This window comes from Mus musculus, chromosome 11 (assembly GCF_000001635.26).
Source record: "Mus musculus strain C57BL/6J chromosome 11, GRCm38.p6 C57BL/6J".
NCBI lineage: Eukaryota > Metazoa > Chordata > Mammalia > Rodentia > Muridae > Mus > Mus musculus.
The window spans coordinates 62012643-62035644 of NC_000077.6; the positions used below are offsets into that span (position 1 = coordinate 62012643).

Sequence of the window (23002 nt, forward strand, 5' to 3'; positions counted from 1 at the left end):
TTTACTGGGGATTTTCCGACATGCAGCCCCCTCACCTCAAGCTAATCTCACCTCTCTAGTTCTTTTTTTCATCTTTTCTTTGACAGGACTACAGACCTTAGTTATAATTCCTCTTCTCACGGTTGTTGCCACTGCCAGCCACCAAGACTTCTGCAATTTCCCCAAAGCTTACGTTCTTAACAGACAGATGGAAACACCAAATTAAGGTGTGAGAAACAAGGAAAGTGAAATGAAGCCAAATGTAACAATTAAAATTTAAAACGCCCTGTTGGGAAGGCTAAAGGCGGGGTGGGTTCGGTCACAGAGAATGCTGTTTATAAGGAGGAAGGAAATGTATTAGGCTGAGACATTAACTGTGCTGCCGGAGGGATGGCAGAAAGAGACAGGAGGACATCTATTAATTCTGAGAGTGCACAAGGTAAGCCAGCAATGCATCACGACTTGGGGAACAGGGGTTCCCCTGAGGCAGGTCTGTGTGGAAGTCATACCTGGTTGCTGCAGTAACAACCTCCTCATGAGAACTGGGAGGCCTGAAATAGCCAGGTCTGCTTCAGAAAAAAAGATGAGTAGCCTTTTCCATCTCCCCTACGGGGAAGTAGAGGTAGGGTGGGAGAGAAAGGGGACATTAAAGGTAGGACCTTGAGAGATGCTTTTAGGTTGTAAGTGTCCACTGAGCCCGGCATTGTAAGGACCTCTGGGGTACTCAGGCTCCCAAGGCACTGTGGACAGTGTCCTTTTCTGATGGCTTCCTATGCTACTGGAACCCCTGCATGGGGAGACACTGAACCTTCCTGTGCTGCTGAGTGCTTTGATGGTCTCGTGGACCCTCTGTGAGGAGGGCTGTGTCCCTCTGGCAGGACCAGGGCAGATGATGTGTGAGCATGGCCTCCTAGGTCCACCTGAAGCACTGAGCACCACCTGCTTGCTTCCCATCTCCTGCTGTGGTGTCTCCTTCTCTGATGCTGCTGTTCCCCCCTACCATAGGCAACGTCACCCAGAACCTTTCCCTCTTGTCTTGGGCGTATCCCTTCTTGGGTAAGCTCTTCCCTTTTTTGACAGTCTGTATTTTCTGTTCCCTATATTGGACCCTGAACCCAGGTGGGAAGGGTGGGACTGGACTTGCCCATCCTTGTGCCCTGATGCCTGCCATAGTGCCTGAGGTACACACAGTAGTCCCAGAATGCTTGCTAGACAGGTGAAAGAATAAAGCCATTCAGCTGTTGTGTTCCTTTCATCTCCCATTGTAGCAGGCAGAGGCAGGAGAATCTCTGTGACTTTGAGGCTAACCTGGTTTACAGAGTGAGTTCCAGGACAGCCAAAGAGACCCTGTTTTCAAACAAACAAACAAACAAGCAAACAAACAAACAGTACCCCAAACCAGATATTTGTTGTTGAAGGGCTTATTTATATTTTCTTGAAGTGTGCATATTGCTGTTGTGTTGTGTCTCTTATTTCTTTGGTTGAATCTCATGAGTTCTTTGCAAAATGCCTTCCAGGTTCGTGTTCTGTGGCTATTAGTTTCTTAGCAGCATCTTTTGAAGAGCAGAAGTTTATATTTGATAAATTCCAATCTATAAGGAGTCTTGTTTTAGATTTTTGTTTTTGTTTTTTGTTTGTTTGTGGGGTTATGTTATTGTTTGTTTTGTTTTGGGTGTTTTGTTTTGATTTTTTTTGGTATTTTGAAACAGGGTCTTATATAGCCCAGGCTGACTTCACTGTGTGGTCAATGTAACTTTGGACTCCTGGGCACTGGGAGGGTCCTAGATTTTATTCTTCCAATCATGCATTTGGCCTCATACCGAAGAACTTGTACATAAAATCTTTGTCTAACTCATGGTCACAGAGACTTCATCCTGCTCTCTCAGATTCTTTCTGGTCTTAGATTTCAAGTTTCAGTCTGTGGTTCACCTTTAAAATGTATTGTGGTGCCGAAGCTGGCCTCAGAAGACTGATCACCAATGAGTCTGTCTCTCTCCAGGGCCTCTGGGCTGTGGTGGGGACTTTCCTGAGGTAAACAGGAGTTTGGGCACAGGGTACTGTTAGGACCTGTTGTCTAAGGACGGTTCCCCAGAGAAGGGAGTTAGGAAGAAAGGATGCGGGAAGGGAAGCCTGTTGTTCTAGGGTCTAAGTGGAGTCTGGGTGATGGTTTCCCTGCAATGGATGTGCCTGGGGGCGGGGGTCTGTGTGCCAAGAGGCTGGCAGGAGTGGACAGAAGAGAGCCAGGGCAACATATAGAACACTTAGTATCTTCTACTCTGAAGTAAAGAGCTGGTGGCTTTAGGACAGACCCATGCCCTGCTCATGGACAGTCAGATGAAATTGATTCTTCATCACAAGCCTGCCCTTAGGAAACAGGACTGTACTATAACTGTTTATATCCCACCGCTCTAGGGGCAGATGCTGTACTCACTGTCCCCATAAAATTACTTTTGAGGATGGTGCAGGGAGTGGGTTACAACCAGGTAATCTGGGAGCAGTAGAAAGAATCATCGCTCAGTGCGTGGGTTTTATATGTATTTAAAACACAACCTGAGACGCATTTGAGATGGGGCATAATGCAGGTTGCTGAATACGTTACCCTGCAAAGCACAGCAGTCGCTTTCATTAGCCAGCTGGCGCTCCGGGAAGATCGCTAAAGCCTGTGGGTTAGGCAAAAAGGAGTTCAGGAATGTGAGAACAAAAAAGAAATAGCTGTGTCGCCGATTTCAGTTTAATCCGGCAACAATAAAGAAATCCAGGACTCCCCATGTTCTGAGAAGGGACAGCCACCCACAGCCCTATGCGTGTGTGAGGGCTGGACTTTCACTGTTCACCAGGGAATGGTGGGTATCCTTGACACTCAGGACACCATGGTGACAATGTAGCTGTAATGTAAATGAGGTCCCAGGGTTCTCCATGTCTTTGGAGGCTCCTGTTAAATTCTGCCTTCCCTGGCTGTTCAAGGTGGATCCCAGGAGTGATGGTAAGTACTACACAGACTCCACATGGCTTTTGTTCCCAGCCGGCACACTTCCTGGGGTAGCTGAGGTCCCTGCTGTATACAGCTCTGCAGGCACTCCACAGCTTTGGGGACCACGATGGGAGCCAACCCCAGGTGGGCTACCTCCATCCTTGGATAGTGAGACTATTACCACCATGGTCCTTTGTAGCTTCAAGGTATTGGAGCCAAGTTGTTAAGGAATCCCAGAAGGCATGGGGAGCATGCTGGGAGAAGGTTGGCTTTCCTGAGGAAATAGCTCTTTAGTGTCTTGCAACCCAGTTCCTACCTCCCTTTCTAACCCTAGATTGAGGAAGCCTTGCAGCCTCGCAGATGGACAGACAGACTCCCTGACACCTGGACCACAGCATCCCTTGTGGTGGGAGTTCAACCGAGACCTTCTATGCTTAGCTTTTCAATCTTATAGGACCTTGGGTTGTTTTACCAAGTACGGAAATGCTGTTGAAGATTCATCTCTACCTGATAGGAGACCTTCATGAATGTCTTGGAGTCTGTAGGACTCTGAAGGCATCATATCCAAGAAATGGCCATCCTGGAGCAGGAGGCAAGAGGAGCCAAAGACTAGTCTTGTTCTTTCTCTGGCAGTTCTGAGTTTTACCGTGCTTAACATTTACCCTATTCTCTTGCATATCTTCTCCTTATATACCTACTATTGCATGAGTTTGCATGCATGAATACACACACGCAGAGTCAGCAATCAGATTAGCTCGGGCCTTTGTTCAGTGAAACCCCTGCATTTGATGTATGATAAGGACGAGTGGTGAGGTCAGCAGAACTGAGCATGTACCTTCAGGGAGAAGAGAGGAAATCATGGTTAAAATATCATAATAAGTGAGCCATTGGGGGATGTCTCATCATGTGACCTGTGAAGCTTATATTGGTGTTGTATGTTCCCTCCATGATGACAAGTTGACACCAGCTCTCTGAATCTGAAGGGGTTGTAGCTGAGGATAGTGGCTCACACCTATAGTCTCAGCATTCCAGAGGCAAAGGACCCCCCTCATTTATCTATCTATCTATCTATCTATCTATCTATCTATCTATCTATCTATCTATCTATCTATCTCTATCAATCATCTGTCTGTCCATCTATCGTGTATTTATTCATCTGTCTATCTAATCTAATGTATCCATATCTATCTATCTATCTATCTATCCATCCATCCATCCATCCATCCATCCATCCACCCAGAGACAGTCCCACTGTGTAGCCCTGGCTAGCTTGAAATTCACTGAGATGTCCCCTGCCTCTGTCTCCTTAGTGCTGGAAATAAAGGCATGGGCCACCACACCATGGGAAGATAGTGATTTTGAGTTCAGCCTGGGCTACATAATGTGACGCTATCTCAGATAACACCACAGTTTTGGGTTGAGTGGGTTTGGGTGGCATGTGTGTGTCTACAGTATCCTGCTTCCTGAAAGCATGAGGACAGTCTTGGTGACTTCTGTGAAGTTTCTTATGGCCTTCGTTTGCAATATATCCAGCATGAGGCAGCCATGGGTTTGTAGAACTGGTGTTGACATCTCTGATGATGGCTTCCTGTGGTCAGAGAGGCAGTGGGGAAAGACAAAAGCAGTGGATGCCTGATGCTGTGGCCCTCTGAGAAGTCCACCAGACTTCTGACTCTCAAGCTGCACTTCCGGAGTGCAGCTGCTGGAGCTTTGCAGGAGGCAGGTGAGCCTGTCTCATTGGCCTTTTTGAGGGGACCAAACTGAGTTCTAGCTGTGCTTAAAATGTAACAATTATTCCAGAACATACCAGCTAGCATGTGGCATACACAAACTTTAGACTCTGAGGAGGAACATTTCATTCTCAAAAATAAAATAAAATAAAATAAAATAAATCCCCTTCTTCCTGTTTCCAGTAGTCCTGAATGTTAGATAATTTTTTCCTATGGGGTCAAAGTTACCGAAGCATACAATTGCAACTGGAAAAATAAGGGACAGGAATCAGGTGTTGGCAGTTTTTCTGTTTTCATTTGTGTGTTAATTTTTAATATAAATGCAGGGTGCAAAGCATTAACGTAAGTCAAAGTGTTTCAGTGAGCTCATTTCAGCATACAACTTTGTAGCAATTATAAATAAGCCTGTCAAAAATTTCTGGACAATGCCAGCATTTTAAATTTGAATTAAAAAAAGGTAAATGTCTTATTCTCATTCTCTCTCTCACCCTCCTTCCCTCCTCCTCCTCCTCCTCCTCCTCCTCCTCTTCCTCCTCCTGTTCTTCCTCCTCCTCTTCCTCTTCCTTCTCCTCCTCCTGTGCTTCCTCCTCTTCTTCCTCTTCCCCCTCTTCCTCCTCCTCCTCTTCTTCCTCTTCCCCCTCTTCCTCCTCCTCCTCTTCCTCCTCCTGTTCTTCCTCTCCTCTTCCTCTTCCTTCTTCTCCTCCTGTGCTTCCTCCTCTTCCTCCTCCTCCTGTTCTTCTTCCTCCTCTTCCTCCTCCTGTTCTTCTTCCTCCTCCTCTTTCTCCTCCTCCTCTTCTTCCTCTTCCCCCTCTTCCTCCTCCTCCTCTTCCTCCTCCTGTTCTTCCTCTCCTCTTCCTCTTCCTTCTCCTCCTCCTGTGCTTCCTCCTCTTCCTCCTCCTCCTGTTCTTCTTCCTCCTCCTCTTCCTCCTCCTGTTCTTCTTCCTCCTCCTCTTTCTCCTCCTCCTCTTCTTCCTCTTCCCCCTCTTCCTCCTCCTCCTCTTCTTCCTCCTCCTCCTCTTCCTTCTCCTCTTCCTCCTCCTCTTCTTTTTCTTTGAGGCAGGTCCCCCTATGTAGTTCTAGTTGTCCTGGAGCTCACTATGTAATTCTGGATATCCTGGACTCACTTTGTAGACCAAGCTGGCCTTGAACTCACAGAGATCCACCCGCCTTTGCCTCCTGAGTACAGGCATGAAAGGCATGCACCACCATGCCGGGCTATAAGTACATTTCTTACTGAAGCCCAAAGGGAGGGGGAAGTAGCAGATGTGGTCATGGAGGTGGCCTTGCCTCTCACAGGCTTTTGTCATATTGTCACAGCGGGTCTAATTCAGCAGTGCAGTAGGCAAAGTTTGTCCCCCGCCCTTGAGTGTCAGTAGTTGATGTGAAGGTGCAGGGCACAGAAGTCTTTCTGGGCAGGAGGGGCAGTGTGCTTTGCCGTCCTGGCATTGTTTCCAGAGGAAATATCCCAAAGGTGACAGAATTGGCTGCTGCCGTAGAAGGCTCGCCTCTAGTCCCAGCTCACACAAGGGTCTCGGGAACAAAGAAGCACATGGGTGGAAGATAGAGTACCCAGACCTGAAGCTTTGAATTATTGGTTCCATAAATTTTTGTTTACCACTAGTTCCCATATTTGGAGCATCAGCTTACATAAATCCATTCGTTATGTTCCTGTTAAGCCATCTGGTTCTTATCACCACAAACTGGGTCAGCAAGGTTTCTCAGCAGGTAAACACCTTCCACCAGGCCCGAGAACCTGAGTTTAGTCCCTGGGATCCACATGATGGAAGAAGAGAATAGACTCCCTATAAGCCTATAAGTTGCCCTCTGACCTCCATATGTGCACTGTGGTATGTACCTATACACACAACACATAAAATGTAATTTAAAAAAGAACTTTTAAGACCCCATAAACCACTGTTGATATCATATGGAACGGTGGCTAATTTTTAGAGAGCTGGCATGGAATAACTTCGGGAACTATTTTCTTTTCTTCTTTTTTTTTTCTTGTAAAAAAAAGATTTATCTATTTTAAATATATGAGTACACTGTTGCTGTCTTCAGATACACCAGAAAAGGGCATCAGATTCCTTTACAGATGGTTGTGAGCCACCATGCAGTTGCTGGGAATTGAACTCAGGACCTTTGGAAGAACAGACAGCACTCTTAAACCACTGAGCCGTCTCTCCAGCCCCTTCAGGAACTATTTTCTTGAAGTATTTTTGTTACTTTTGTTTATTTGTGTGTCCTGGGAGGTGGCACACAGTGTGAGGATTGGAGGATAACTCTGAGGAGTTGCTGTCTCTCCTTCCATCCTGAGGGATCCAGGGATCAAATTCAGGTTGTCAGTCTCCGTGGAAGGTGTCCTTACACTCTGAGCCATCTTGCCACTATGAGTTAATGAAATTAAGTTGTATGATGTAAAGGGTTGTGTGTCAAAATGAGTATTAGCGTTGGTGACAGTGCAGGAACACCTGATACCTTGAGCAGCGGTTCTTGTTCTGAGAGCAGCTTGGGGTCCTTTTCTGGGTGACTGTTATAGATTTTCCTGAGAAGTTCCTTTCCTCTTTCAGAAGAGACTTGCTAGTGCCTTCTAGTTCAGCTTTGAATTACCCATTACTTCTGCACTGTCATAATGGCTCTCCTATTGCAGGGCCCTACGCTGGGACCTGGGTGCCTTCTGGAGCTTGGTTGGGCAGAAAGCAGGAAACACTTACCAGCAGGTCCTCTTTTAGTCCCTGATGGCGTGGCCCTGTTACTTTTGGGTCTGTGGCAGCCCAGCCCAGCATGCTAGGAGCACGTGGCAGAGGGAGCCATCCATTTATAGTGTCTAGGAAGCAAAGATAGAGGAGGGAGGGGCTGAGTTCCAATTTCCACAGTGGTTTGGTTTTTCAGAAAGGTGTCACCATGTCCCAGTAGGAATACAGGCTAGAGACCAAGCCTTCAACCCACAGACCTTTCATGTGTAATTCTATTTTTTTTAAAAAAGATTTATTTATTATTTTATGTATATGAGTACATTGCTGTCTTCAGACACACCAGAAGAGGGCATCAAATCCCATTACAGATGGTTGTGAGCCACCATGTGGTTGCTGGGGATTGAACTCAGGACCTCTGAAAGAGCAGTCAGTGCTCTTAACCACTGAGCCATCTCTCCAGCCCTTATGTGTAATTCATAACCAGAGAATTAGCACCATGTGATATGGGGGGGGGAATGTGTCACAGTGACACAGTGAGAGGTGATCAATGACAGGTAAATGATGGCACCACTAGGCATGGTTTGTTTATAAAGGTTTTGAAGAGATAAGCCGGGCACTGTCAGCTGGGTGAGAGAACTATTCTAGAGCCTCCCAGAGGAAGTGCTCTTATACAGAGATGGAACCCAGAATGAGCAGCCCTGAATGTGAGCATCTGGGGGAATTCACACAGAGAGAATAGCAGGCACAGAGGGAGCAGCAGGCACAGAGGGAGCAGCAGGCACAGAGGGAGCAGCAGGCACAGGGGGAGTAGCAGGCACAGAGGGAGCAGCAGGCACAGAGGGAGCAGCAGGCACAGAGGGAGCAGCAGGCACAGGGGGAGTAGCAGGCACAGAGGGAGCAGCAGGCACAGAGGGAGCAGCAGGCACAGGGGGAGTAGCAGGCACAGAGGGAGCAGCAGGCACAGAGTTTGCTGGAAGAAAGCAGATGTCTGAAGAAGCTGAAGCAACTTGTTTGGCTGAAGTGGAGTGGGCAGGCGCTAGCACTAGGGCCCAGGTGGAGAGCTGGACACAGCCTGAGACCTGGGGGGTCATGACACAGGACTTGGCTTTTTATTCCAAATGCACTGAGAAGTGAGAGGCCAGCATGTGTTCTGTGGGATGTGACACAATATAATTTGTGGGGTGTGTGTGTGTGTGTGTGTGTGTGTGTGTGTGTGTGTGTGTATCTTTGCTGAGGCTTGAGCCCAGTGTCTTGTGTGTACATGGTAAGCACACACACTACAGCTGAACAGCACCCCCAGGCCCCTGGTGAGCTATGCTAGATTTCCATTATTGTAACAGAACACCTAAGGTAAAATTGTAGAGAATGTGCTGGGTACTTTTATGTCAAGTTGACACAGGCTAGAGTCACCTGAGAGGAGGGGACCTCAACTGAGAAAAATGCCTTCATAAGATTGGGCTGTTGGCAAGCCTGCAGAGCATTTTCTGAATTAGTGATTGATGTGGGAGGGCCCAACCCATTGCAGGTGGGGCCACCCTTGAGCTGGTGGTCCTGGGTTCTTTAAGAAAAGAGGTTGAGCAAGCCAGGGAGAGTACCCTTCCATGGCCTCTGCATCCATCAGCACTTTCCTCCAGGTTCCCTCCCTCTTTGAGTTCTTGTTCTGACTTCCTTCAGTGATGGACTGCTACCTGGAAGTGTTAGCTGAAATAAACCCTTTCCTCCCCAAGTCGCTTTGGTCATGGGGTTTCATCACGGCCGCTGTAACCTAAATAGGACAGAGAGGAAAGGGTTATTTTGGATCACAGTGTCAGAGGTTTCAGGCATGGTTGATGGCCTCCTGGCGGGTGAAAGGAAGAGAATGAGATGGTGAGAGTATTGTAGTTGGAGGCTTCCTCCTTTATCCATTTCTGATCCCTCAGGCTCTTGGCATATTGGAGGGTGCCACCCTTCGGAAGGCTCTCCCCTGCTCACTTTCCACATGTCCCATGTCTCTGCAAATTCCCTCACAGATACAAATGCCCATTAATTACCCAGTATAAGGTTTCTTTTCTGCCCTTTGCAGTGTTGGGGCTTGAACTCGGGGTCCCGTAATGCCAGGCAAGCACTCCACACTTGAGCTTTGTCCCCAGCCCCATAAGGTATTTACTGTAGTACCCAGAAGGGACTAAGACATTGAATGAGATGGAGTAGTAGCCCAGGACTGGGTGCACAGGGGGCAGGTGGCACTGCCTGGCCTGCCTCTGGGCGTTAGCTGCCTTCTTGTTCCTTAGTGCTGATCTGTAAACCCTAGATGTCAGTGGCTACTTGGCAAGGGAGTCAGGAACATGAGAGATAATGAAAGGATATGCTTGCCATTGTGCTGGCTCATGGTTGATAAATAGTAGCTTCAAAATAAGGAGAAATGGATGGTTGTTAGGAGAAAGTGACCAATCCCAGAGGAACCTGCAGAAGTCTGGTGGGAATACACAGAGGGATGAGGGACGTGTTGACGAAGGTTTGTGCTGGGCACAAGGGCCTTTCAGAAACAGGACAGGGGCCTGATCTGCCCATGTGTGGACAGTTGTGAGTTTGAGAAATGAGCCTAGGAGAGAGTCCAAAATGATGCTCCGGATGGCTGAAAGCAAGACGGTACTGAAGACAGACCAGGAAGTTGGGAGCAAGACTGGTTATGAAGATCTATTCAAAACTGTGCTAAAGCTTGTGGGAGACAGGCAGACCCTCTGGATAAGTTTGCAGATCTGGTGGGCAGGTGGGTAAAGGGTCAGACTGCCTAGGAGCCCCTAGAAGACCCTTGTGGCTGGAGAAACAGATTCTAGAGGGAGTAGACTTAAGTTCACTTTGGAAGGTAGTGTTTAAGTGAGCCAGCCAAGGAAGCTGGGCGGGTGTCCTTAGTTTCCTGTGTTTGTGCCAGGCAGGGCCACCAGAAGCACTAGGCTCACACACTAGCCTCTCTAGCATGCTGTGGGGTGGGGGTGGGGGTGGGGGTAGGGGGAGAAATGGCTTCTTTGAAGGTTTTTTTTTCCCCCTAGCTGCATCCTCTGCATCTAGGTGGTGGATTCGCTTTTCTCCTGAAGTACACACACATCTTCTGGATACTGGTCCAGCTCCGTCTGAGCCGTACTTTACTCTCCTCCTTTATTCTCCCCTGCAGGCTAGCGGTGCAGACGGTGATAGCCCTAGGGTTCTACCAGCTCTGCCATGCCCTCATTCCTGTCAGCTCCACTCTGTTTCCCAGCAGGCATTCCAGGCAGAGGTGGAGGCCTGCACCAGATGCCTCAAGCCAGGACAGAATAAATATGACTCAGGATGCTTCAGTCTGAGTAGGCATGAAAGCCTCTGGGCTCCCTGTCTCCCTACCCTCGCTTTGTTCTTCTGCCATGTGCTCTTTAAAACTGCTCCCAAAGAAAGGGCTCCGGGGGGATCTTGTTTCCATCTCCTTTTCCTGAAGCTTTGTCTCATTCCCTTCAAGTCTCTGATGTGAAACCACATGATAAGTAAGGAAATAACTGCCCATTAGTGGTCACTCCACTCTGCAGGCCGCCAACTCCTCGGTTCAGCTTTGGAGCCAGAAGGACACCCCAGACGAGTAGTTCTGAGCACTTGATCTCAATATAGCCACAGATTATAGCCTCTGCTACCACCTGCATTCTGTATTCATGACCGCCCCTGCCTGCCTTGGTTTCTCATTCCGGGCTGTGCCCTGTCTCTGTTTCTTGTGGTTCCCACCCTTGGCAGAGTGCCTTGATTTCCGAGTCCCTGACATCATTTCTTCCCAAGTTTGTGATATGCCAGGGCTCCCGTCACTCCAGTGTACCTTTTGTCTGAGGATGGGACCAGTGAGTCCGGGTTTGCAGCTTCTCTTCTGATTTAGTGTGGAAATCTTTCCTTTTCCCCCCGTTGACCACGGAGGAATTTGCACTATTGGGATGGCTTCTTTCATCTCCAAGCCACAGGAAGTAATCATTTGGAAGCATTTCCTGTGACCAACACTGAAGTGTGAGGGCAGCTAACAGTTCTGTGTTCCATGGGAAGCCCAGCAGGTGCCTGGCCAGGACCTCATGACCCCGACACCGCTTCCCCCACTGCATTGCTAACATTTTGGCCTAAATGCTTCATTCTCCTGGGATTCCTTTGGTCAGCAGGATGCCTAGTGGCACCTCTAGCCTCTGTCCAGTAGCACCCTGAAGAGGGGTGCCTTTGTGAATGCCTATGTCCCCTGGGGACAGAGTTATCCCAGGCCTGGAATTGGCCCATCCAATTGTCTGTAGCAAACTAATAAATACTGTCCTCCTCGTCTTTGGCTAGATATTTTCAGCCTGCGGGTCCCTGGCGCTGCACTTCCTGCCGGGTCCCTTGGTAATTGAACTATGTGCTCATTCCTATTTTCCTGGTTCTCCAGCTTGAATGCTTTAGCTCACTTGCTTCCTACTGCTTATTGTGTTTGCAGCTGAGACCTGAACGCCCTCCCACTCTCCGAGACTCATTATTTTCTGTTCATCCAGAATGGTTTCCCGGTCGCCTTCCAGTTTTCTTGCCTTAAAAGGGAAATAAAGAAAAGGGACCTCCCCAGAGAACACCAGCAGGCTGGGAAGGCCACCGTCCCTAAACCTTTGCTGGGACACAGTACCTTTGTGTATCCCTAAAATACACTGTCGTGCCCTGCTTCCTTCCGCCCTCCCCGAGCCCTTCTTCTCTTTTCACTACTTTATGCTATGCAGTTCTTGGGGGACAGTTTCAATGTAAGCCATACGCTGCTCTAAACAGGAGTGAAGTGTGTGGCATCAAAATAAAAGGCTTGAAATAATAAAAAAAAAAAGTTCCCGGGAAGACCCTCCCTCCATCTCCCATCCTTTCTCTTGAATGAATTCCTACATTCAACTCTAATTTCTTAATCGATTTGACTCTTTGTATTGTTTATGGGGAGTTTAAGAAATCAGAGAATTAAGGCTAGAGACCTTCCCCACCACCCCTTCTGGTTCCTCTGTGCTTGGCCAGAGACCACCTATTCATTTTCTGTCCCTAACTCACATCCAGGAGAGAAGCCTGAGTCAGCGAGTGTGCTCACCTGTGTTTATCTTGTGGCAGCCCAGATTGTCTGTAACCAGTCCTAGGCTGAAAGCCATCTGCCTCTGTGTTCGTTTCCCTCTCTGCTTCCCCGTGCCCATGTTTTCAGATGAAAACAGGCTGTTCTGTGTACAGGAAGAACACTTGCCTGGTAGATCTGGCAGCCTCCTGTTCCGAAGATTTAATGGATCTGTGGCTGTGCATTGTCAAGCTAACAAGCAGTGCCCCGACTGGTATAATTGACAGAAGTTTCTTCTGTTGCCTCTTGTAACATCATCTGATGCTGAGAAGTATAGAGTTCAGACATCCCAGACTCCTAGTCAGCAAGGAGCTGGACCCACTGTGGGGATGATGCACGGTGCTCCTGTTTCTCATGTGGGCAGAGATTATCCGGATGGCCTGTCTAACCTGGTTTCAACCTTGGCTATAGATGAGTTCTGTGATCTAGGCAAGTTGCTTGACTTCCCTGAGTCAAAGGAAGTGTTTTAATTTGTTAGAGCTAAAACGGGTGCCTTATAAACAAGTGAGAGACACTGCTTGCAGTTGTGGAGGCCCAAAAGTCCTAGATCTTGGCTGGCAGATTCAATGTCTAATGGGAGTCCTCTGTCTGGTTCACGGTATTACCCACTTGATAGAAGGACAAAAATGTTCCTTCAGGCCATTTCTGTAAAAGCTCTGCTCTCCTGACCAAGCTTTCTCCCAGACGTCCCACTTCCTAACAGTACCACACCTGGTACTGTTGGTTTCACCTTGTGAATTTGAGGAATACACCAATACTCAGATGATAGATAGCACAAGGCAATACCACCCAGGGCTGAGATAATTCACATGGGGCATTAGCCAGCACCTTCTACTTGCAGTGGAATGGCATGGCTGCCCTATCTGTCTGCCAGCACAGGGACTCATCCTCCTTCCTTCCTTCTTGCTGTGACTGTTTTGATCTTGTATGCTGTCGTCACTTCTCTAGGCTGATACTGCCAGGTCACTCCTGGACATATTGTCTGGCACTTGCCCTACTTGTGAGACAGAGAGAAGTGGGGGGGGGGGTCCTTAAAAGTGATGGAGAATTTCCCAGCTCCCATGTCCCTAGTTTGTAGAGCTAAGGTACCAGACAGAACCATTGAGCAGCAGAGCTATCCCAAGCCAATGGCTTCTCGGTCCCTTTTCTCGTGAACTCAGGATGAAGTTCACAGACAATGGGTGGGTGAGTTTGGAAATTAGAGTTAGTATAGGATTTTAGGTGGGCACTTGAGAGGAAAACCGAAGGCAGAGCCCCTGTAGAGCAGGAGGGGCCCCCAGAAAATGTGGTATTATCGAGCAGCTAGGCTAGGGGCTTCTTGTAGTACTTAGAGCAGAAAGTGCATGGGGAGATGAGCTGGTCAGCCCAGTTGGCCTGCCCATGGGTGTCTGGATGTTTCACAGTTTGACTCTATCTTCACATATGGTCTAGGCAGTATGGCTCACACAGATTGTGTAAAACAAGAGAATTCCCCTTCTGGCATTTCTGGCCTGTAGCCAGGACAAGACGGAAGACACTGTTGGCTTGTGCTCAAGGACAAGAATGGTGGTCCCTGTTCCTAAAATGTTTGATCTCTTTAGATATCCTGCTCTCATCCCCGGGGATGACTCTGCCTGGATACTGTGGGTGAGATGTTAGTGATTCATGACAGAGCATCTTGAATTCTGAAAGCTGGAACTGTCAGGAAAGAGGCTAGCGGGTGGGAGAGTACAGAAGGAAGGGTGGAGTACAGTGGAGAAGACAGTAAGAGTAGAGAATGACAGACTCTCAGAGAGTAGTGTGGCGGCCTTACCTGTGAATAACTTTATCAGATTCCAAATATTTGAGGAGAATAGAGAAAGTGATGTGGCAAGAAGTGATTGGAGAAGCAGCAAAGCAGGCAACCTACTGACAAAAAACCATGTTAAACTCCTCAACTCCATCCAGCCCTCAGATTTGTTACCAGAAATTGAGAGCTGAGCTTATATATTTGAATTTGGATAAGATTGATTAATTAACTGATTGAGTCAAGAAAATGGTAGGGAAACGTCCATCTTCTCCTGGTCGCTTCTAACCTCATAGTTTTCTGGGAAGTAGACTAGGGGCTTTGTCATCTTAAGGTAAGTGTGGCAGGTTTGGAAAGCATATGCCTAATGGTGTTCATGAAGTAAGCCCTACACTGTCACTTCTAAGTAGTTCTAGTAGCATAAAATGGGATGTTGGCTTAGTGGATATTTTGTGATATTAAATGATCTTCATGCGTCAGCCCGACAGGGCCCTGGTTAGATCGTAGTCAGGCTGCCTTAGCTCATTCTATACTGAGAGAGTATTAATGAAATTAGTCACTGCACAGGTCTTAACCTAAGGATTCTTTTGCTGTTGCCGTGGAAACCAGAAAGAAAAACATGGGCTGAGAAAGAAAAATAATCAGCACTAAACATCAGTAAAATACTTTGGCAGCAAGCCGCTTTTCTTAATACTGAATTTTTAAGAAATCGAGAGGCCCAGAACCAAGCCAAGACTAAGAAGGTTCTGAGCAAGTCATGAAACTGAGGTCATGTGTCACTGTCCTCAGGAAAAAGTGTGGGAAGCAAATGGTAGCCCCCTTTTTTTCCTTTTACCAATAATGAATTCCTGTGTGTGTGTGTTTGTGTGTTTGTGTGCACATGCAAGTGTTTCTAGCAGTGCCAGGGATGGGACCCAGGGCCTAGCTTACAGCAGGCACAAGTTTGAGCTGTGCTGCCGAATCTCTTAACAAAGGATCTCATCATTAGCCACGTTGACATAGCTGCAGAACATATCAGCTAAACAGGGCACCTGTATCTAGGAGCCTAATCACTTTGCTTAAACAGAAAGAGGAACTGGGTGGCTCTGGGAGAGACAGATATTGTCTGCTGAAATGGTTTCTTCTGGTCAGGAAAGGGACAGGGATGTGAAGTGGTGGCAGCCTGATCTGGGCTGCAGAGCTGTGTGTGGTTTATCCAGGGGTCCTGGGATGCTGTGAGGCAGAGGAGACCCTCCATTCTGAGTACCAGCGACCACCCCTTAAGGGTGGTTAGTCAGAGCCTTGTGTCCCATGAGACTGGTTGCTGGAATTGCTTGTCACGTGTGGGTGTTCTTTGAAAGGATGGAGCACTGTGGTTTGCCATACCAGACAGAGCTCAAGAGGATGGGCAGAGGCAAGATGGTGGTAGAAAGATTGAGCCTTGTGATGCTGTTGACAGCAGAGACTGAGGCTTGGGTGATGAGAGTGATCATGGAGAACAGTTGATGGCTGGACCTGGGATGCCCACTCTTCTGTCTTGATATTCGGAGTTTTCTCCTTGGTCTTCAGCTACAATCTGCTATCATTTGTTTGTTTGTTTTGTTTTGTTTTGTTTTTCGAGGCAGGGTTTTTCCATGTAACAGACCCCAGAGCCCTGGCTGTCCTGGACTTACTGTAGACCAGACTGACCTTGAACTCACAAAAATCTGCCTGCCTCTGCCTCTGGAGTGCTGAGATTAAAGGCATGTGCCACCATGCCTTGGAAGCAGGCATTTAAATCTTTTTTTTTTTTTTTTTTATTTTTTTTTTCATTTAAATCTTGATACAAGCAGCTGGAGTGTGTGTGTGTGTGTGTGTGTGTGTGTGTGTAAGTACACATACACGAGTGTGCTGACAGATTTGTAGCGTAACACAAATCTGTTAGGTGTCTGTGACAAGAATAAACTATCAGTGGCTGAAAAGTAACGTCAGAGTATCAGTCAGATTACATATATATTGTAATAAATCATTAAACACCCATTCAGAGAGCCGGGCGGTGGTGGCGCACACCTTTAATCCCAGCACTTGGGAGGCAGAGGCAAGTGGATTTCTGAGTTCGAGACCAGCCTGGTCTACAAAGTGAGTTCCAGGACAGCCACAGCTATACAGAGAAACCCTGTCTCAAAAAACCAAACAAACAAACAAACAACCTCCCCCAAAAAAACCCAAAACCACCTGTTCAGAGGTGTAAAAACAAGCAGCACACAAAGGTAGCATTTTAGGAATAAAGTGTTCTGTACCTGCCTAAACCCTACCACCATTCTGTGGTGGCATCTGTGAGCTTGGTGAATGGAGTTTGTAAAGCTTTATCATATCACTCACAAGTATAATTTTGGAGACATGTGTTTTCCCTTTTACCCTCCTACAGAGAGAAGGACTCCTCGGGACATCATGCGGAGTGCCGCCAAGCCCTGGAGTCCAGTCGCCAAAGCAGGCAGCCATGGTCCTGATCGCACTCGGCCCCTCCCTGGCACTCCTTCTGGCATGAAGAGTTCCAAGTCTTCAACCTCACTGGCTTTCGAGTCTCGGCTGAGTAAGGTACAGACTTTCAGGGCAGGGCTGTGAGGATGCCCAGTGTCTTGTGAGGCAGGGATGAAGAGGGCAATTAGCGAACTCCATTGGCTCCTGAAGAGGGGATCCAGAGCAAATCCTGACCTAAGGGATGGAGTGAATAGAGGACAGTGGGGTAACCCAGGGTGGAGAAAGGCCCATTTGAGAGGTTTAATGCAGTGCTTGAGGCCGTCTGTCCTGGCTTAAGTGGATGCTCTGGCTCCCCTAGATGGAGTCAGGCTCATACAGAACCATCCTGACCCTTGCTTGACCTGTCTACATGGCTGATAATGCCCTTCACCAAGAACTGCATTCCACTCTCAATTCTTCCCTCCTCCTTATCCCCTTGGCATCCAACAGAGGACAGTCTGGGCTCAGCTTTTCCTCTCTTACATCCACCCTCTGCGTCAGGGTTCTTCCCATGAATCTGTAGCCTTTCCTTTCTGTGCTGGGATGAAATTCATGGACCATGTTGCTAACTGCAAGCAGACATTTGAAAAACCGGTGCACTAACCTGAGTGTGAGTAGAAGGGAGAGGTATTTCTCTCTATCTGCACTGCCCAAGCACGGCTGTGCAAAGGCCCCATGGAACTCCCGAGGGCACCAGCACACCAAGAAAGATGCTGCCAAGGGAGAGTAATGCTGAATGCTCTCAGGACATTCCAAGCCAGGGTGCACCTTCCATTTCCACTATGAGGGTTATGCTCTTGGAGAAGTCAAGGCTTCTGGAAATTGTAAATTGTCTTCCTGTGTGACATTAAGGGAGGCCATAGGCCTAAAAGATGCTCCAAGGTGGTCCGCACATGACATGAAATGTCCAAAGAAACCATGAAAACTGGGAGAGGGGGATTTTGCACAAAATTGTCATGTGTATTATAGAATATGTAAATGTCCCATCCTGTCATATGTTAATATCAGTTTGCACATCTATTCACGGTGACATCTAAAAGTGCACACTCCCAGATTACAGGGCTGCCCCCTGTTGAGAGCCATTCTCCCGTGACAGCATCTGTTCTGCAGATGGTATCCATAGTCCCATCAGGAGCCTTCCCGCTGCCTTGAGTGTCAGACTGCCGCCCGAGTGTAACATGTCCAAGCCCATCTCTGTCTCCTCCCAGGCTGCTCCTCCTCGGTCCACTCCTCCCTTTAGCTTCCTTAGACCGGAGTCCTTCAGCATCAGCCTTGCACACGGCTCTGTTCATGTCCCACAATGCAACAGTGAAAAACCATCTCCTTCTGCCTGAGAAAGTGACGTTACCTGAAGCCACGTAGCCTCCTCTGTGGCCAAAGCCCAGCCTTCCCAGACCACGGCTCTGCTTTCATCTTGGTGTTCCAGCATTCTGTCCTCAACAGGAGTCCCTTAGCACATGTGGCGTGTCCCTTCTCTGCTCAACACCCATGCGAGCTCATTCTATTTGAGTGAGTGAAAAGGAAAGCCCTCCTAGTCACCGGAGATGCTGTTGGGATTAGTGTCTGTTTGTTTGTTTGTTTGTTTGTTTGTTTTGTTAGACATTGCCATACTCCTCTACACCTTGGCTCCCAGAGTTCAAGCCACAGAGTTCTAGAGACTGCGGTGACTGTCCCTTGGACGTGCCAAGCACACTCCTAGAGAGGTGTGTCTGTGCTGTGTCCTGTCTCTGCCTAGAGGGCACCGTGTACGAGGTCATCCTTGAGCACTCTGTGTGCCGCGCTCCTGACTGCATCCACACTCCTCACCCTCCTCAGCATCTCGTAGCTCTTACTCCATTGAGTGAGCCTCCGGATCATTGAGTGAGCCTCCGGGTCATTGAGTGAGCCTCCGGATCATTGAGTGAGCCTCCGGGTCATTGAGTGAGCCTCTGTCTCCCTTTGGCTGGCTATGAGCTGCAGGAGGGCAGGACTCTGTGCCTTTGCTGTCTACCATTCTGCTTAGGAAATCCTGTGCTGCCTGCTAAGCACTTAGTGCTTCTCAAATACCATGGCCCCCTGTTCTTCTTCTGGGAGTGTCAGGGCAGTCAGACCAGTCTAAGGCAGACTGAGCCACTCTGCAACTGAACTCTCAGGCAGGGGTTAGAACCACCTACCCTAGACTTGTGCCTTCTGGTCTGTGAGTTGAGGCAATGCCTAACTTGCTAAGAGGAGTTAATGTGGATCAAACATCTGACAAAAATTTTGTTATTCTGTCGTCCTAGGCTAAAGTGTCATTTCTAGTATTTTCTTATTAACTTCCATCTAACAGCAGCTTTGGGACAGGGTCTCACTATGTAGCCCTGGCTGTCCTGGAGTATGTGTGTGTGTGTGTGTGTGTGTGTGTGTGTGTGAGAGAGAGAGAGAGAGAGAGAGAGAGAGAGAGAGAGTTATTAAAATGGCTTGGTGGTCCTGCTAGTCCAACAATGCCTGTCTACCAATAGAGAGTGCAAAAATCTAGAAGTTTAGTCCATAAGGCCGGATATCTATCTGGTCTTCAGTATATGCCAGAATCCCAAAAGAAGTAGGCTTTACTGCCAGTGAAGGAATGGAGTTGGCAGCCAGAGTGATGACAAGCTGGCAAAGAGCTTTCTTCTTTCATGTCTGCTATATAGGTTGCCACCAGCTGTGACCTGTCCCATTTCAAGTAATTTAAGAAAAAACGTCTCTCACAGGTATAGTCAAGTTGACGACCAAAAGTAGCCATCATAAGTCCACCCCTTGTCAGCTTGACACACAATCATATCTCCTTCTGCCATGCTTAATTTCCAAATGAAAACAATAACCAGGTTATAATTTCACTAATATGATGTAACTATCCCACATACAACTGCAAATGAGTTATATATTTAATCAAGACATAATTATGCCTAACATGATTTAGCTATCCCATGAACAACCACAAATGTGGTTATAAAATTATAGATTTTAGAGTAAGGGTCAATGTCCCCCTAGGGACATTCTTTTAATATCTCAAAACTTAAATATAATAATCACTGATATTCTCTTAATTGATGTTACATTACATGAAAAGGAAATCAAGGAATATCTGTACAAACACATTCTTAACAAAGGAATCCTCCTTTCTGCAGCTGTCCACGTGGCCTTAGCTGGTATTTATGACTCCCTTCCTCTACTCTCCATTCTGTGTTTCCTCCACCCCTTTGTCATCCTGCCTGGATTAGATTGTTATATTTTCCCGTTGATTTTAATCACAGGACACAGTAGCACCAAGAGATGCCCTAAAGGAACTTCTGCATTCCAGACATAAACTTTCTTACTTCTGTTGTGGAGAAGCAATCTAATTTCCCCATGATAATCGGAACCAGTCACCCCTCCTAACACTGTTATGCCTTTCTTAGCCAGTTGGCTTAATGGCGTTAGAAGCCCAAAGTGGCCAGGAGGAGCCTGGGCTTCCAGTTTAATGGAATGTTTGTTGTGGCTCCGGCAGGAGCTTTCTTTGCCCCTAGAACCAAACTTCTAGGCCAGCAGAACTTAAGCTCACAGGAACAGGAAGCAGAGTTTTTCCTAGTGGGTCTTTAAGGGTGATAGTGAATGAAACTGTTCCCCTTTCCATCCCTTGATTCGTGGACCTGCGGATTCTGGCTATAGGAGAAACTGTATATTGGATGCGGATTCAAAGCATATACTGCCTTTAGGAGAACCCTGTCCTAGCTTTCCAAGTTCCGGCCATCTCGTTGGTATTGTAATTGTGTCTTCAAAAGGTCATTCCATCTTTCTGTCAGGCTGGCTGCTTCAGGATGGTGGAGCATGGTAACACTTGTAGATTCCATGATCGTGGGCAACAGTGGTGTTGCACTTCTCTGTGGAAATAATATAACACTAAATTAAGGCCTTCTGTAAGTCATTCGATGGTAGTTTTGGCAGAAACAGTATGTGCAGGAAAGGCAAACCCAAGAACAGAATAAGTATCTACTCCAGTAAGAACAAAGCATTGTTCTTTCCACAGAAGAAGTGATCCAATGTAGTCAACCTGTTACCAAGTCTGACTGGTCACCCAGAGGAATGGTGCCATATCTGGGGCTCAGGGTTGGTCTCTGCTGTTGGCAGATCTGGCATTCAGCAGCAGCTGTAGCCAGGCCAGCCTTAGAGAGTGACAGTCCATGTTGTCAAGCCCATTTATAACCTCCATCTCTGCCACCATGGCTACCGTGCCATGCTACCTTGGGCCCAGTGGTCAATGACAGGGATGGCGGGTGGGAGGTAGAGAGGATGGAGGCTGACTGTCCACAGAACAGGTCATCTTATGTGCTTGACTATTGACCTAACTTAAAGGTGAATCTTCCCACATCGAAGGATCCAGATTAAAGGTGGTTCTTTTTACTTCAAAGAATTTAATAAAGAAAAATAATCTCTCACAAGTGTGGCCAAACACTTGGGTTTTAGTTAATTCCAGATGTAGCCAAGTTGATAACCAAGAATAGCCATCACAGTAGACCATGCACAGCTAACAATACTTATTTTAATTAAAAAATTAGTTACAGCTGAGCATAGTGCTGCATACGTTAATCCCAGCACTTGGGAGGCAGAGGTGAACTCTCTGTAAGTTTGCATTCAGCCTACGAGTTCTAGGACAATCAGGGCTACATAGAGAGACCCTGACTCAAAACACATTAAAACATAAAATAAAAATTCAAGCCATAATAGCACATTTTAAAGTTCAGATTTTAAGTGAATGTATTCATTCCACTAATAATATACTGAAAATATTTCATATGCATACCAGTAATATTTGGAATGTATTGAATATATTTTAAATTGGCACAAAGCTGGATATGTAGTTTGGAACCTGCCCTCCTCTTGTCTCAACTTCCTGAATTTTAGGACTGCAAGCATGTACCACCAGGCTCAGCTCTCTTAAGTTGTTTTTGGAACAGTTCTTTTATTAAAATATTATCACAATCATTTCCCCCTTTCTTTCCCTCCCTCCAGCCCTTTCATTCTCCCACTCCTACTCCCTGTCAAAGTCGTGGCCTCCTTTTGTTTAATTGTTACTGGTTTACACACACACACACACACACACACACACACACAGGTAAATATATTAATACAACTTGCTCAATTCATTTAGTGTTACTTGTATGTAAATGTCTTCAGGGCTGGCCACTTGCTATTGGATAACAGTTAGCTGATCCCTGGGGAGGATATTTTCTCCATCCCAGCATTCCTTACTTACCCGGGGCTCTTTTCCCGGGGTTGGGGAACGCCTTGAGATTTCCCCCTTCCATGTGGGCATGTTTATTGCTGGTGTACTTGTGTGGTTTTGTTTAGGGAGCCATAAAAGTCGGAGTGTAGTGGGTGAAGCTTCCCTGTCATTCCTAGGAGACATAATCTCACTGCAGATTTCTTGATCCTCTGGCTTGTACAGTGCCCACAACCAGTTGTTCTCGGCAGTTTGACTGGTTGTGGTTTTCTGTAATGGTCTCTGTCTATTGCAAAGAGAAGTTTCTTTCACGAGGGGTGAGAGCTATAATTATCTATGGGTATGAAGATGTCTTAGGATTTTTATTGGTTTTATTGCTGTGAGATTCACCATGACCACAGCAACTCTTAGAAAACATTTAATTGGAGCTGGCTTATAGCTTCAGAGGTTTTAGTCCATTATCATCGTAGAAGACATAGTGCTGGAGAAGGAACTGAGAGTTCTACATCTTGGTCCACAGGCAGCATGGGAAAGACTGGGATATAGCTTGAGCGTATGAGACCTCAAAGCCCACCTCCACAGTGACACACTTCCTCCAACAAGGCCACACCTACTCCAACAAGACCATACCTCCTAATAGTGCCACTCCCTGTCGCCAAACATTCAAACACAAGAATTTACGGGGGCCATTCCTATTCAAACCAACACAAAGGATATACTTACAATGCAATTAGGAATTATGATGGTTTGATATGGTGTGGGAGTGGAATCTCCTCTAAGATCTAAGAGACCTCACAAACCCTGAGTAGGTGGCTAGGTTCATTGTAACAGTCATGATTTCCCTCCTGTTGAGCAGGCCTTACAGTTTGCTTAGACAGCTGTTGGTTACTGTCAAGACTTGAGTGCCACTATTGTACTCTTAGGGGTATCCTGCCATTTATACCATTGCTGTGTTCCCCTCCCTTGGCAGATCTCATAACACCTTCTTGTTCTATGAAGCTAGATTCTGGAAAGATGCTTTCAAGTCAGTTTTAAGACAGCTTGGATCCTCTGAGTCCTGTCTGAAGTGCATAGTATCTTCAGAAGTAGGGACCTGTCTT

General features: G+C 47.1%; 1 protein-coding gene across 5 annotated transcripts in view; it reads left to right on the forward strand.

Annotated features, from left to right (window-relative positions):
• The window catches only part of Specc1 (sperm antigen with calponin homology and coiled-coil domains 1), a 266251-nt gene that overhangs the window by 55880 nt on the left and 187369 nt on the right, over positions 1 to 23002 (forward strand). For all 5 annotated transcript variants that reach the window (NM_001281818.1, NM_001310526.1, XM_011249106.3 and 2 more), the window contains exon 2: positions 16611 to 16780. In NM_001281818.1, the coding sequence (NP_001268747.1) occupies positions 16634 to 16780 (147 nt within the window). In that variant the 5' untranslated portion in view covers positions 16611 to 16633. The remainder of the gene's footprint in view (positions 1 to 16610; positions 16781 to 23002) is intronic.